The sequence below is a fragment of the Python bivittatus genome, unplaced genomic scaffold (genome assembly GCF_059951505.1).
Source record: "Python bivittatus isolate LINGU-HERP-01145 unplaced genomic scaffold, Pbiv_v1 ctg000250_np1212, whole genome shotgun sequence".
In the NCBI taxonomy this organism is placed as follows: Eukaryota; Metazoa; Chordata; class Lepidosauria; order Squamata; family Pythonidae; genus Python; species Python bivittatus.
Window position 1 is genome coordinate 1,944,847 of NW_028277057.1, and position 14,790 is coordinate 1,959,636.

Consider the following 14,790-nt stretch of genomic DNA (forward strand, 5'->3'; position numbering starts at 1 on the left):
TCCAGCAAGATTCTGGATGCTCTTAATGGAGTCGTGCAGAATTTCTTCCAAATGGCCATTAATTAAATGACAGTATTCTCTCCCCAAACTGTTGAAAGCCGGCCAACCGTTCTAGCTACTTCCTCTCATGCAGGCATTTCCTGCCTATTTGCTAGCACGGCACCCATCACATGTCCAGGAACCAGGAATGTCATACAAGATGCAGGGGAGCATCACTTACCCTCGTTTGCACTTTTTGTAGACTTTATAGATGCTTTCTTCTGGCAGGCCGTACTTTTCTGAAATCTGGAAGATGAAAAACAGAAAAGTCTATATATATTCAGATGAATGGGCTTCCTGTGCTTACGGAAACTAACTGTTGGCATTGCAGCGCACGTAATACTTCACCGTTCTTTTTACTGAATTCTGATAATAAACCAGTTGAGATTGTATTCATTCCAGAGAGACTCCCTTGTCACAAACCAACAACTGAGGGATAAGAACTAACATATTCAGCTGGTGTAGAGAAAGAGATCCAGGAAAACCCTGTTCAAAACCCATTCTAGGAATGAATTCTGTGGGATTGGGCTAACCTCTGTTTCTCACTTTCAGCCCTCCCTCCTGAAACTTTGGCTTTAATCTTCCCCTGCAATACAAGAACAATGCAGGGATGTCCATGGGGGTGGGGGAGGATCCAAAAAATCAAGATGGCGGCTGCAACGGTGTGATTACACCATTGTGGCACCATCTTGACTTTTGTTGACTCCTCCCCTTCCATGCCCTAGAACAGTGTTTCTCAACCTTGGCAACTTTAAGATGGGTGGACTTCAACTCCCAGAATTCCCCAGCCAGCCAGCCTCTGGCTGGGGAATTCTGGGAGTTGAAGTCCACCCATCTTAAAGTTGCCAAGGTTGAGAAACACTGCCCTAGAACAATGGGTTTTGTATCTTAAGAAGACCTTTGGAACAATTTGGTGGGACGCTCTCTCAATACTCAGATATGGTTCACAGGTCATGCTCAGTGGCCTAGTCATTATTTGCTGAGTAAGCCACAAAGTCAAGATTCACAAATCGTGCTAAGCCAAAAGCAAACAAATGATGTTTTAGCATTATACCATTTGAGAACCAACCTAAAACAAATGATATTTTGGAGGAAATTTTAAGCCTGGTCTCCCAATTCCCTTCCCCAGAAGAGTACATGGACTTGGCTGTGTCCATGATTCTTCCTCCTCAGCCATCACTTTTTGGGGAGAACAACAGCCTCATTTCTGCAAGCAGAGAAGCCACTTTAACATGGAAAACTACAGCTAGCAAGGAGGCAATTCCAGAAAAAGACATTTTGTTCCAATGTGCTATTTGTTCTTTTCCAATTTGAAAGTGTGCAAAGCCAGTGCACATGCACACAGACACACACACAAAGCAAAGCCATAAATATGGCTATCAGATCATTTCAGGAGATTGTTTGCTCTATTCTCTGCCTCAGCAAAAGCCAAGCCGAGGGTTATCAGGAATGGTGCTGATAAACATCACAGAAATATGCTTGAGCATTGTGTGCTCTTTAAACGTTGAGTAAATGTGTATGGTGGTAGAGAGGGGGGAGAATTTCCAGCCAGCCCAAGTGAAAAGAGGCAAATTGGAGAGAGAGAGAGAGAGAGAGAGAGAGAGAGCGAGCGAGCAGAATGAACAGAACAGCTTTCTCCAGAACGATAGGCCTGGGAACCAAATTAGGCACGGTGTCTTTGATGGTGAAACAAACAAAAATCTTCACAGAAACTAAAAAGCAGGACCACTCTGCTGTTTAAGCTGTTTGTCCCTACTGTATATATTCACCAGGTTCAGACATTATGCTATAATGTGGTCTGTTTGATTTAGGAGAGTACAATGTATGAACGCAGTCAGCGAGGCATACAAATCACCATTCCTGACCTAGTACCTTGTGCAAATCCAACCAACTGCTTCCCAAGCTGATTGTGGCTTTTTCCCTAAACCATCATTTAGCAAACTGTAGCTTAATGTGAAATGGCCTCCACTGGCCAGGTCAGGCTGCCAATGGGCTAATTATAATCCAGAACAAACATGTATTTAGAGAAGGCATTGAAATGCAGCATCCTCAAATTGGCTCAGATTGAGAGAGAAAGAGAAAAACGTAACACTGATTAGGGGAACCCGTATCTTAACACATCAAATAACGGTTTCCCCCCATTCTTTAAGCAAAATTCTAGGTAAAATTTCTGCTTTAATTAAAATAGGGTAAAGAAACTGAGGCGGGGATGAATATCTGGGATGGGAGGCAGTCTGACTCAGATTGTCCTCCCTTTCGTGGAGGTCTGCTGGTTGCCCTGCTCTGGCCTAGATGTCTTCAGCACCTCTTGCCAAGGTAACAACTCCCATGACACAGGATGACCAAGGAGAGAAACTCACCGCATTTCTCAAGCCTTTGAGATCAGGGGTCTTCAGCATGAGAGCATCAAAGACTTCCTCCGATTCCCGTCGGACATAGAGGAGAACTGAATGACACAAGAGACAATGGTCAAGGCCACCTGCAGATGCAGAAGAGGGTAGCCCCTTTTCTCTCTTTCCGCCGGAGAATCTCCCAAGCCAACCACGCTGGTCTTTGCTTTGAGGCCCAGCATTCTTGTCCTTAGGAGTTCTTTTTGCATTCCTTGTAGACTCATCCCACCCACTCCATGCTTCTCTACTTTCTCTGGGCACAGCCACAGGGCACCATTAAAGCGGTCTTTCTAGTCCAGGAGCCAGCAGAGAAGAATGCCGGCATAAATTGCACTGCCCTCAATGCCAGTCCCTGTTCTGCTTCAGAAAAAAAGGTGGGCGGGTGATGCCATGCTTACCGTCTTAATGCAGGACAAATGATGGAAAGCGACTGGTGATTTCCCTCCCCCTGAATATTGCCTACCAGTGGAAAAGAAACCCCCAACTGCTCTCCTTGACTTGTGGTGGGGCAGTGATGGGCATGGGTGGGCAGGACCCCAGAATGTCAAGTTTAGCACACCTGTCAAGTCACCAGACCGACAGGTTGCAGGCACAGTGTTCTCCAAGTCTGCAACCTGCCTGTTCTCTTTCCAGGTTTAAGTTGACCTTTTGGGCAGCACAGGGTAAACCCGTGTTTCAAAAACAGATCGAGTGCTTTTTAAAAACAGCACAAAACTCGTGTATATAAAGAGCTCAGATAAAACCTGACAAGTACTACATAAAACTCCAGTCAGACAATATGTGAGCAGCTGCCTCAGTGGAAGCTAGGTGCCCAGTCTCGTGTGCAAAGCCAAAACAGTCATGGAGGGCAATGCCCAGTAACCAAAGGGGCACACCCAGAGCAGCCTAAAGTGGCCAGTCACAGCTGAGCACATCCCAGCCCTGACCGTCACCGAGGAAACATCCTAGATCATGTCCACTGTAGAAAAAGAGATGAAACACTTATAACTGAACAACTAAAGGCAACTTTAAGCTGTCTCAACTGTAAGACAGGACGAGAAGAAGGCAATGTCACAAGGACTTGGCATAAAAAACTACCACTGAGGCATATTAGTGCTGCGGTTAGCAGACGGGAGGATGCGCCCTCTGCATCTGTTGCTTCCGTGCTTTCTCGTGGGCCATGGGACCGCTGGGGAGGCAGAGGAAGTCATCTGCAGCTTCAACATTACCTCGTTGGGGGTCTTCTTCTTTAGCTTGTTTTGCAGCTATGGGATCAAATTCATCTGGGAAGGAAGGGCAGCTCCGCTTTAAGGGCAAGCTGAGGTAGGAACAAAGAGGAGATCAGAACATCCAATGGTGGTCACTAACGTACAGAAACAAAAGGCATCTTCCCAAATAGATCAGATGTCCATGACAGAATCTACATTGTGCAGCAGTGAAAGAGTGGACTATAGACTGGGAAGACTCAGGTTCAAGACCTCTCTCAGTTCTCGAGTTCATGGGACAATTTGGATTTAGTCATTCTTCTCAGCTGAATCCACTTTATGGGTAAATTAGGAGAGACCCTCAGAGAACAAAAAGAATCTGCATGGATGGGTGGATGGATGGATGGATGAACAGACAGACAAATAAAGCTTTGTCCTTAAAAAAAGAAAACGGACATTCATTTTATTTCATCTTCATTTGAGTGGGGCTGTTATGCCGAGATAGATAGATAGATAGATAGATAGATAGATAGATAGATAGATAGATAGATAGATAGATATTTTGATGGACTGCTCTCTCTGCTGCTCACAAGAACACCCCAAGTGATGTGTCCTTCCCTCATTCGAGGGTAGAGCCAGTGAGGGCCGTAGGGATTCTCTGCTGGAAATCACTGACAATTCCCCTACATGGAAGCTCAACCAAGACAGGGACTGGCTGAAAGTCACCCAATGAGCAGCACCCAGAGTTTCATGGCCCAGAGAGCTGAAGGTCTGAATGTAAATCCATGCCTGGGTCAAGGACTTCATTAAATATTTGGCCCTGAGTTTCCATGGGCTATAAAGGTAACAAATATGGGGAAAGAGCACATTTCTGGTCTCAGTATCTGAAAGTATTTCAGGTAGCTGACACTCCCCCCTGCCCCAAGGAAAACCATTACACACCTGCTAGAATCATGTGGAACACCAGCAGTAGGTAATACCTGTTAAGAGGGAGGAAGATGTTTTAGGCAAAAATGAACAGCTGTTTTACCCCCCTCCCCCATTGCAAGCTTTATTTATTTATTAGATTTAGATTCTGCTTTTTCTCCAAAGGTGGCTTATATGGGGAATCCACTCAAAATATTCTCTCTACTAAACAGCTTGCTGGATCAGAGGTTAGTTGTTTCATATATGTCCACATACCTCTTTAGATGTATGTCACATATGACTAATTACACACCTTTTCACACCTGACTGCTCTCCTTTGCTCCTCCTTTTCCCTAAGGAAGATTAGGTAGGGGGCCCAAATCATGTTTCACCCTCACAGAATGTGTTCCTTCCAGGAGGAGAGCCTCATATGATTGCTTGACCGACCAACTAATTGGATGTTCACACAACGTGCTTAACTTGGTCATTAATAACCCATTTTCTTGGGTTTGCGTGATCATTCAACCGTATACTAATCAAATGGGCTGGGTTCGTACAACCTAACACAACAAACCAAACAAATACATTAAAATAACCAGGCAATGCAAACCAAGCTGTTAGCTTTATGACTGACCTGGCTAAGCGCGCTGCATGAACACATTGTCCCTATTCTACATATTTAGTCACCGCTATTTGAAACCATTAAATGAGCCTACATATCAGATATACAACAAAGACTACTAACTTTTTAGCTAGAGAGAAAGAAACACTAGCTTACGCTGAGGTGCAACATAGCAAGATAATCCTATGAAGAGAACTTCTTTGTTTTCAGGACAGCCACTGACTCTTGACCACATCTAAGAGTGGATCTTCTCCCTCACTGAAGGCCACCCTTGGTGGCTTCATTCCAACCCAACCATATAAAAGCATGGATTCGTTCTGAAGTCCAAGTTTCCTTAACAGAACTCTGGAGGCTCCTTGATAGAGCTGTAGTCCCAAAAAAGGAGTCTTACCATTCCATTTCTTTGGAGGTTTGAAAAATGAACATTTGGGATAAATAAGACTGGCTGGGTTTCCAAGTCAGTTTGGGGCTTGAGGTAAGTGATTTCATTGCTGCGAAAGCCTGAAACTAAACAGCTTTTCAAGCCTGAAAAATAGAAGAGAAAGTCGTGTTTTCATCCTGCTCCTTAGTCTAGATTTACGGAAGCCTTGGAGTCATCCACCCTACTTGAGGAGGAGATTTCTGAAATGGGCAACCTGATCAATGAGGATGAGAGCTGTAGTCCAATACATTTGGAGGCATCAGGTTATAGACATCCAAACACACACACTTAAGAGGGGAATTTTATAAAAAAAGATTTTTAGTGTACCAGTTACCACTGCTTTGGAAGCCAGCACGGACACAGGTTTAATAAATACACATTTAAAAACTATTATTTATGTTGTACACCTATTCTGTCGGATGATTAATTCACACCATCAAATGACTAATTCACACCAGGTTTTTTTTTAATATTTGTATCCCTGAAATAGGAATTCGATACTGGTCTATTTCTCTTTTTCCTATTATTATATTGTTAACACTATTATTTTTGGTTGGCGTTACAGTTTTTAAAATTGTCTTTATTAAGCAATCACAGACTGGATGAATGGAAGTTGGTCACACCCATACAGAAATGGATCCCTGGGCATCAGGGGACATTATGAATTCACTGGGTCTTTCTATTCTTCCATGATAAGCTGGATGACCATTTTAGACATGTTAGTTTATTAATGCTAATTTCTATCCTGCCTTTCAGCTGCTAGATAATCACTTCTCTCCCCCACGAGGCATCTTACAAAATCATAGAAATTTATGGTTCCACCTGTAACTCGGTGTTCTTCCTCCCCACCGCTCCCCACAGGAAACCAGAACCAAAAACATTAAGCAAGAAAAGGCAGAAGAACTACAAATATCGCCTTGGGGCTGGTAGCTTAGGAGCTACTTCTAAGTGGAAAAATCCTTGGGTGCCAAGATAATTGGTGCCCCTAACCTTTTGGCCTTTAAGAAGGCACTTAAGACTGTTTTATTTCTCAGGGACTATGGGCGCTAATGGTGACAGGCCTTTCTTAGAGATAGGCTTGTCATTCTGTTTATATCTGTCCTCCGTGGTTATTTATATATTGGTATTTTTCTCTGCGGTGGTGTAAACCATCTTGAGTCCTGTGAAATATGTGGTATATAGATTTTTGGGTGAAGATAGTTAAATTCACCAGTGAAGCAGGGATAACGCAAAAGCTACTTTAAAAAAGTCAGTAAGCAATAGTCTTGAATCTAATACAGTAATGACTAACACAAGCTCATCCATCTGAACGCCTTCTGAGACTATTTAATAGACTGCATCTTGGAGAATCTGAATTTTTTAGGAGTATGCTAGATCGATAAGATGTGCCTGCAGATTGTCTCACGAAAGGCAAGAAGACTTCTGATTCACATTTCTGGCAACAATAATTTCAAGAGATCCTTCAAGAATTCATTATCATACTGAGATCAAAACCAAGAAGATGCCATTGGCAGTCTCAAACTCCAGAAAGATGCACAAAGAAAAGGAGGCAGAGAAGTGAGCAGAAGATGGAGGTCACGTTGATGGTGCCAGAACAGATGTCTAAGGACCACCTTTTCCCATATGACCCTGATGGTCAACTCAAATCATCTGACTGGTTCTTTATAGCCTCCCCATTTTTGGAAGCCTGACTGGTGGTTACTGGAATGACAACTTTTCTGGCCGGGGTGCCCATACAATGAAGCTCTCGCTCCAGGGACTTCTTTGCTATCTTGCAGGCCCTAGGCAGAGTTTGCCAAGCCCTCCTTGTGGGCTTGGAGCAATCGTGAGGCTCTTGAAACTAGTTCCAGCTGCTATTTTTATCTCAGTGACCGCTCTTTTGCTTTTCTCTCTTTTGTAGTTTTTATGGCTGTTTTTATTTGACATCTTACTTATTATGTTTTGAATATGGATTTGTTTTGTAAGCTTCCCGGAGGGCATATGTCTACTTATAGGGTCTAAATCTCATAAGTAAATAAATAAAATAGAATAAGCAAAGAGAAGCATTTTAAAAGCAGGACTTTAAATCCAGCTGGGGCTGGGCTGGCGTAGCCTGGCCTGGATTCTAGGTGTAATGTGCAAACTGCCCAGCAGACCTGGATCCTATGGACAGTCTCTTGGGCAGCTTGGAGTTGCAAGCGTTGCACTGATACACAGGTAGTCCTCACTTAACGACCATTCTCTTAGCGACCGTTCGAAGTTACAGTGGTGCTGAACAAAGAGACTTACAACTGGCCCTTGCACTTACAACTATCGCAGCACCTCCGTGGTCACGTGAACGCAATCTGGGTGCTTGGCAACCAGCTCGCACTTACGAAGATTGCAGCATCCAGGGGTCATGTAATCACCATCTGCGACCTTCCCAGCCGGCTTCCGGCAAGCAAACTAAATGGAGAACCATGTGATTTACTTAATGACTGTGTGATTCACTTAATGGCCGTGGTGATTTGCTTAATTACTGCTGCAAAAAAGGTCATAAAATCAATCGCCCTGCTTAACAATGAATTTTCCAGTCCCTATTGTGAATGTTAAGCAAGGACTACCTGTATCCAGAGGGCACCAGATCAGGGCAAGCTGGATCAAGAACAAATTGCCTTTGTTCATCTGGGCAATTCTAAAGCAACTGACTGCTGAACCAGAGTCTTTTCAGACTGCAAATACTTCTACACTGATGCTGTTTCTACTTCCTGAATCCTCAAAAGCAGTTGGAAGTCCACCCATGGTCATTTTTATTGCCATCAATCTCAATGGCTGAGAACATCATGAGCTGATCAAAACTCGACCAGCTGAGCAACAGAAGAATACAAAATATGCAATTCATTCAAAGCCCCAGTCTGAGCAGTTGCTACAGTGGGGAGCTGCAAAGCCATCAAGGCAGTATCCCTTGTTGCTTTTAAAAGACCCATGAAATAACAGCTTCTCATTAGGATGCTATAGCAGCTGAGCCTCTAAAGCAGTGTTTCGCAACTTTGGTGACTTGAAGATGTGTGGACTTCAACTCCCAGAATTCCCCAGCCAGAACACTGGCTGGGGAATTCTGGGAGTTGAAGTCCACACATCTTCAAGTCACCAAGGTTGAGAAATACTGCTCTAAAGGGAGGGAAGAGAGGATGGCTTGATTGTAGTAGCTATGAGGCAGGGTGAGGCAAAAGTTCCCACCAACGGAGAACTGCTGCAGAGCCTCCGTATCTCAAACAGAAAGATTGCCTTTAGTACAATCCCGGATGCCCTGCAGCTGAGCTGGAAATAAATTGCTTCTGGAGTTGGGCAAAGATCTTATAGGAAAGCAGCTTCTCTGTGGTTAAAAATATGAAACAGCAGGATTTTCATTTTCCAGACACTAGGGTGTCTGCAGAGTATGGTCAAAAACATCATGATGGAGCAACTGAAGCTCTGTCTGATTTTATATGCAACCCATATACAAATGAGCAGAGCTTCCATTGCACTGCTATGACTGCCATCTTGACTGTTTTGACCACACCCTGCAGGCTTCTCTGTTAGTCACCATCCCTGCAGCCTCCTTTGCACAGCCTTGGATCCACCTGCGAAGGCCCCCTTTCTAAACTGTTCGAAGGAGCTGCTAGCCTGTTTCTACTCACCATTATTATTGGCATCCAAGCATTTCCCTTTCCTCCTGAACTGTTTGCGTTCGTCATCGCGCATTTTCCTCTCTGCCCCCTGGAAGATAAGGAGAGAAGCCACAACCTCACTCTCACATCCATGGCCGCTCAGTGTGGACCTCCAAGCATCTTTTTGGGGCGTGTGAAATGCTGCTGCAGGACACCCTAAGATTTTTTTTATTTACTTATTTTTAAAAGCAACCTATAATTCCGAAGAGTCAAGGAATTATAATGGAAGATAGGAAGTAACATGGACAACAAAAACCCTAAATATCTTAGAAGGCCTTTGGAGACAATGCATCATGTTCCTTGTTTCTAAAGGCACACCTTTCAGTTGGAAAAGGGAGAAGGCACAGGATGGTTTTAACCCCAATGTGTCTTCCCCCAAATAGCCATGTTTTGATGGAAAACAGCCTTAACTCAGAAGTTAGACGTGCCTTCAGTCTGGTGATGCAGGGGATGTTGGGGGAGGTGGGGGCCGAAAACCCTCTCCCTTCCAAACATTGTCTGGATTCACACAATTATGCTAACCTAGACTAAAACGGGTGTTTGTGGTTCCACTTGTGGGAATCCAACCAGTCTCAGCATGTTGCATAAATCAGACTATCGCATTAGGACATAATACTTATTTGTTTGTATATGAACTCAAGAATCATGTTTTCTCAGCTCTGATTAGGGTTCGATTTGTTGTCTCTTAGTTCTGTTTATACAATACTCTGAACCCAGTTACTGAATTGAACAATTTTCTACATTTGCCCAACACAGCTGATTGCAAATTCCAACATTTAATTTAGAGACAAATACTCCCTAATATTAATTGTGTGAATGCAATTAACACACATCTTTTGAAAGGTAGCCAAGTAGTTTCCAAACGCAAATAACACTGTGAAAGAGTGAGCAGCCGAGGGGGGGCAGTGGGGGAGGGCTGGTCCTGAGAGTTCAACTTTCACCAACCACCCAGCACATTATTAGTATAGTTGTTATTTGCAGGGGGGAGGCTGACCTCAGTTGACAGGAAAACTCTTTCCATGGAATACTCTGATTTGTGCCATAAGACAGGCATGAAGAATTCTGTCCAGGGCATCTTCAGGGGCTTCAAAAAATCAGGATGGCAGCTGTGACTGTGTGATTGGAGCCCTGCCTCTTTTTCACACAACCACACATTAAAAGGGGTGGGGCCTTGATCATGGTGGGGGCCACCATCTTGGCTTTTTTGACATTATCCCCCTGTAGATGCCCCTTCTTCTGGCTGATGGACCAAACATCCTCTAGAAGTTACACCCAACCCACCAGCTATGTTCTAAAGAAGGGAAGTTCTTTGAAAGCCAGGCATTCCTCAATCTTGACTTGCCCACACCTGAATTCTAATACTACTTAGGTCAGGGATGAGCCCTTTGATCATGCGTAATCATTGACTGAATGTGCACCCTGCCTTTCTCAATCTTCCGGGTGCCACATTCTACCAGTAGACGTATTCCAAGCCATGGGTGCCAGCCCTGGACCCACCCCATTCATGCATCTTGATCTATCCACCTTCCTCCCTCCTTGTATGGCTCCTGCTGATTCATCTCTCTTTTCTTTTTAATTCCCCTCCCTGCCCCCAATTACCTACCAATTAGACTTGAGGTTAATAATGTTTCCCCCCCCTAAACTTAATTGCTGCATGGGGTGGGGGGTGATCGGGCAGTTGAGGGGGGGAACAGTAGAGCAAGAATCCTTCGCTTTCTTTATCCTTTGTTCTCAACTATCACCCTCCCTGCATTCAAACTTAGAAGGGGGGAAATTCCATTCACACCAATGAGACCTTTCTCCCTAGGCTTAACTGGGGGCAGGCAGGTGCAGGGGGAGAGGTCATGGGCAATATTCAAAGGCACAACAGGCCAGAAGGTTTAGTTGTTCATCTTTAACTTTCCTCAGCGCCCAAATCTGGCACTTCAGCTCTTGCTTGCAAAGTTTCTCTCCAAAAGACTTGGTGTTCAAGAAGCAGCAACGGTGACCCCTGGCTCATCAACCACCCCAAGGCTTTCCACACACACACACCCAGCCCGTGCACAAAATTTGCCAAAGTCTCCCCTCACTCTACCTTATCGCAGAATATTTTGATCTGGCAGACGGCTCGGTGGACAAGCCGGTTTGTCCCAGTGCTGTAGTCGTAAGTGTCGATCTGGAGGTTCAGCGGGACGCCCTTCACACCTTTTTGGGAGGAGAAGTCTGTGCTCAGGCAGTTCACACCAATGAACACCTGCAAAAGCGAATGGAAACCATTATGGATCTGGGTCCCATCGTAGCCCTGAAAGAGGGAGTGAACTCAAGCTCTAGTGGTGTCAAATGGGTGGGTGGGAGTCATTGCAATGGCCCAGACTCACTGCTCAGAAAAGCCATTCCTAACCAAGGTGAAAGTCAAAAGGCCACAACCAAAAGAGAGTAATTATTGGAGATGGGCTGGTTCAAAGTGTTCTTTTCCAAATTTTCTACCAAATTTGTGGGTAGAAAAATGGGGGGGGGCATTTCTCCAAATTTCTTCAGGAGAAGGAGAAATTCTCCAACAATTTCTCAAGGAGAGGGCTTCCTCTTCATGGTGACAGTAACACAACAACTTAAAAATGATGAGAGGAGAGTTGTCTTCCCTTGCAACTATTTCATGGAAGTGTGGGAAGCCGGGAAGAGGGCAGAGTGCTGGAGAGATGATGGTCCAATGAAAGTCAGGACATTAATACACAACCCTTGGCCACATCATTACTCAATATGTGATAGAACACCACACTCCACCCATGAGAACTTCACCTAGACCTTTTTCTCCTTTAAAATTTCTAAACCAAATTCTTCTTCATGAAATTAAATAAGAGCCAGTTTTCAAAAATGCAGGGTAATTTTTCTGCCCGGCACTAGGAGGTAGTCCTCTTTCAGACCCCCAGACCTACCTTTGCTTCTTCAGCGATGTTCCAGACAAAGGATAAGGCGTTATAAGCTACCTCTTCAATGTGCTGCACAGTATTGAAATTCTCTTTACAGTCAGCTAAAAGAGACAAAAACAGCATTTCTTCTTTAACTGACCAGTTATAGTTACTTAGCTATCATTACCTTAAAAAGGTGTGATAACTCAACATTTTTACTTCTCAGAACTACTCCTAAACTTTCCTCTGGATTCAGTGGCTAAGATCTAGGAAAGTTCCACCTCCATCCAATGCTCTCAATCTTAAGAGCTATTCTGACCATGGGTATCACAAAAATGGCCATAGTCCGCTCCAGGTGATGAGTGAAATTCCTGGCCCTCACCATCATCCTGATAAACAGCTGGAGGAGAAGGAGGGTCATGGAGGGGGGAAATAGAAATCAGCAGGAGTCCCTCCATGACAGTGGAAAAGGCTCTGCTTCCCAGCCCCATGGACCTGAAGCAGTTCAAATAGAGTCTACCAGATAAGTTGTTTGGGAGAAGGCCCTCCTATCCATTTTTGTTCTGTCTTGGATAAGACACCGCGAAGTAGTTAAACTCCGTACCAACATCGATGACTCTCTGTTTCGCTGTTGGTTGGCGTGAATGCCAATGTTTCCAGAATTTGAGCTGTTCCATTGGGATCTTTTCATTGTCAAAAACGACCATCACAACACTCTAGAAAAAGGGAAGGAAGCCAGAATAGATTCTATTAACTTCTTCCAAGTGCTTATTTATAAATTCACTTGCAAAACCAAAACCACCTTTGGAGTAACATTTCAAGATTGACAATCACTTTCGAAATCTCCGTGGCTATTGGCTGGAATAGCTCTGGTTTCTGAAAATGAACCCTCCAAGGGCCATGCTTTTTGGTGGAAACTTGGCCTCATGTCACTTACCTTCACTTTATTTGAGGACAAGCGTAAACATTTGGCGTCTCCAACTGTCCTCAGAGTAACTGGGTAGAACTGTCCTTTGTTGAGGTACGCCATGGGTGAATCACCTGACTTGATATGAATAGCTTTAGGGGATCCCAAGGTGTATTCAAAGTCACTGGAATGGAACCATTAAAGAGACAGAAAGAGATTTTACTTGGAAAAACACACAAGGAATCACCCAAGAGCCAACATGTTTTTCTTTCATGCCACAGTGACACCAATATAGTGAGACTACAAAGCTGGACAAATCCCAGTTCATGAGCCAACTAGAACTCTCATCTGCTAATCGATAGGAGAGCTTAAAAACAGCATCAACCAAGAACCCATCCAGCTTCTGTGCTGGTCTTCTGGTTTAATGGTGTTCAAAAAGTCATTGCAGTTGCCACAAGGGCCTCTCTGCCCTTTGTCTCTCTGTTTCCTATGTAACTGCAAATGATGAAATGGTAGTGTCTTGGCATGAAAGCTCCATGGAGGAGGGGGGACAGCCCGGGAATGAGGCGTTCCTGTCACTGGACAACAGCTCATCCCTAATCTCTGCAGAACTCCAGGATTTCAGCTGGAAAACTGGATTGCAGAGGTTTGGGATATACTATATGACAGCTGAGCTGGAAATAAATTAGCTCACTTGCTGAATAGAGCCATTACCATGGGATCACTGAAATGCAGCATGGATTCAGGAGCAGCTCTAAGACTTTGTGTGGAAGTGCCCAACTGTTCTCAAGTGAGCCCAACTTATAGATTCGGAAAAGAGGGATAACCATGTACACCAATGTAGGAAATGCTTGGTAAAAAATAAATAAATAAATAAGATAACAGTTTTTTTCTCTGTTGGAGGCTAAATAGTCCAGGAGAAAACTTTTCACTTACGTCTTGGTGTCACTGATGGAATAACCTTCTGAACACGGGGCTTCTGCCTTTAGGATATCATTGAAGATCAAGGACTGCAGAGAACAAAACCAGAAGAGTTTGGTGTGAATTCTTCAGTATTTTGAAACCTCCCCAGCTCCCAGATCCAAGGCAAATTGGGTATGTAGAAATTTAGCAGATTAACCTTTGCCTGCATGGAGGAGTAGAGGATCAAGAAAAAAAGCACCATCGCCTTAACTGTCCCAGGCAGCTGCTAAACAAGTAGGACAGCAGGGCAGACCAAGCTGGAACCACCCTGTACTCAGAACCACATAATCAGCCCTTGAAAAAGGGAGTGCTATTTTTTGCAACCCCCAGAACAAGTTCTAAGGAAGAGAGAAAGGGAGAGAGAGGAATGAAATGGTGATGGATTAGATGCAGCAGGAGGAAAATTTGCCAGGAAAGAACTTACCAACCAAACCCATTCCAATCCAAACCACTTCCTAGATAGCAACCTCCTTATGAACTAGGAGCAAATATGAAGACATGTTCTGGGTTTAGGTGTAAGGAAATGGTTGAGCAACCATGAGAAAAGGCAATATTCTTCCCCAGAAGTCTAATCCCACCACAGCTTTCCCCTGTCTGGTGCTCTCTAAAAGTGTCGGAGTAGAATTTCAACCAGCAACCAGACCCAAAGAAAGGGATTTCTGGGAGCTGTAGTCTAGCACAGCTGGAGAACCAGGTTGGGAAAGTTCTTCTTGTGTTTTAAGTGGAAGATCTTCCTTTGATCTCCAGTGTCCTTGCCTCCTGTCCTCAGCCACGTTTGCAAGGATGTTGCTAAGCTATTTTAATT

General features: G+C 44.2%; 1 protein-coding gene across 1 annotated transcript in view; it reads right to left on the reverse strand.

Moving 5' to 3' along the window:
* The window catches only part of GRHL3 (grainyhead like transcription factor 3), a 46,126-nt gene that overhangs the window by 8,092 nt on the left and 23,244 nt on the right, over window positions 1-14,790 (reverse strand). Inside the window, exons 5-15 of the mRNA XM_025164028.2 lie at window positions 13,959-14,032; window positions 13,053-13,206; window positions 12,720-12,831; window positions 12,143-12,237; window positions 11,305-11,463; window positions 9,201-9,279; window positions 5,533-5,666; window positions 4,556-4,593; window positions 3,638-3,726; window positions 2,400-2,485; window positions 221-285 (exon numbers count right to left, since the gene is read on the reverse strand). Coding sequence (XP_025019796.2) covers window positions 221-285; window positions 2,400-2,485; window positions 3,638-3,726; window positions 4,556-4,593; window positions 5,533-5,666; window positions 9,201-9,279; window positions 11,305-11,463; window positions 12,143-12,237; window positions 12,720-12,831; window positions 13,053-13,206; window positions 13,959-14,032 — 1,085 coding nt within the window. The remainder of the gene's footprint in view (window positions 1-220; window positions 286-2,399; window positions 2,486-3,637; window positions 3,727-4,555; window positions 4,594-5,532; window positions 5,667-9,200; window positions 9,280-11,304; window positions 11,464-12,142; window positions 12,238-12,719; window positions 12,832-13,052; window positions 13,207-13,958; window positions 14,033-14,790) is intronic.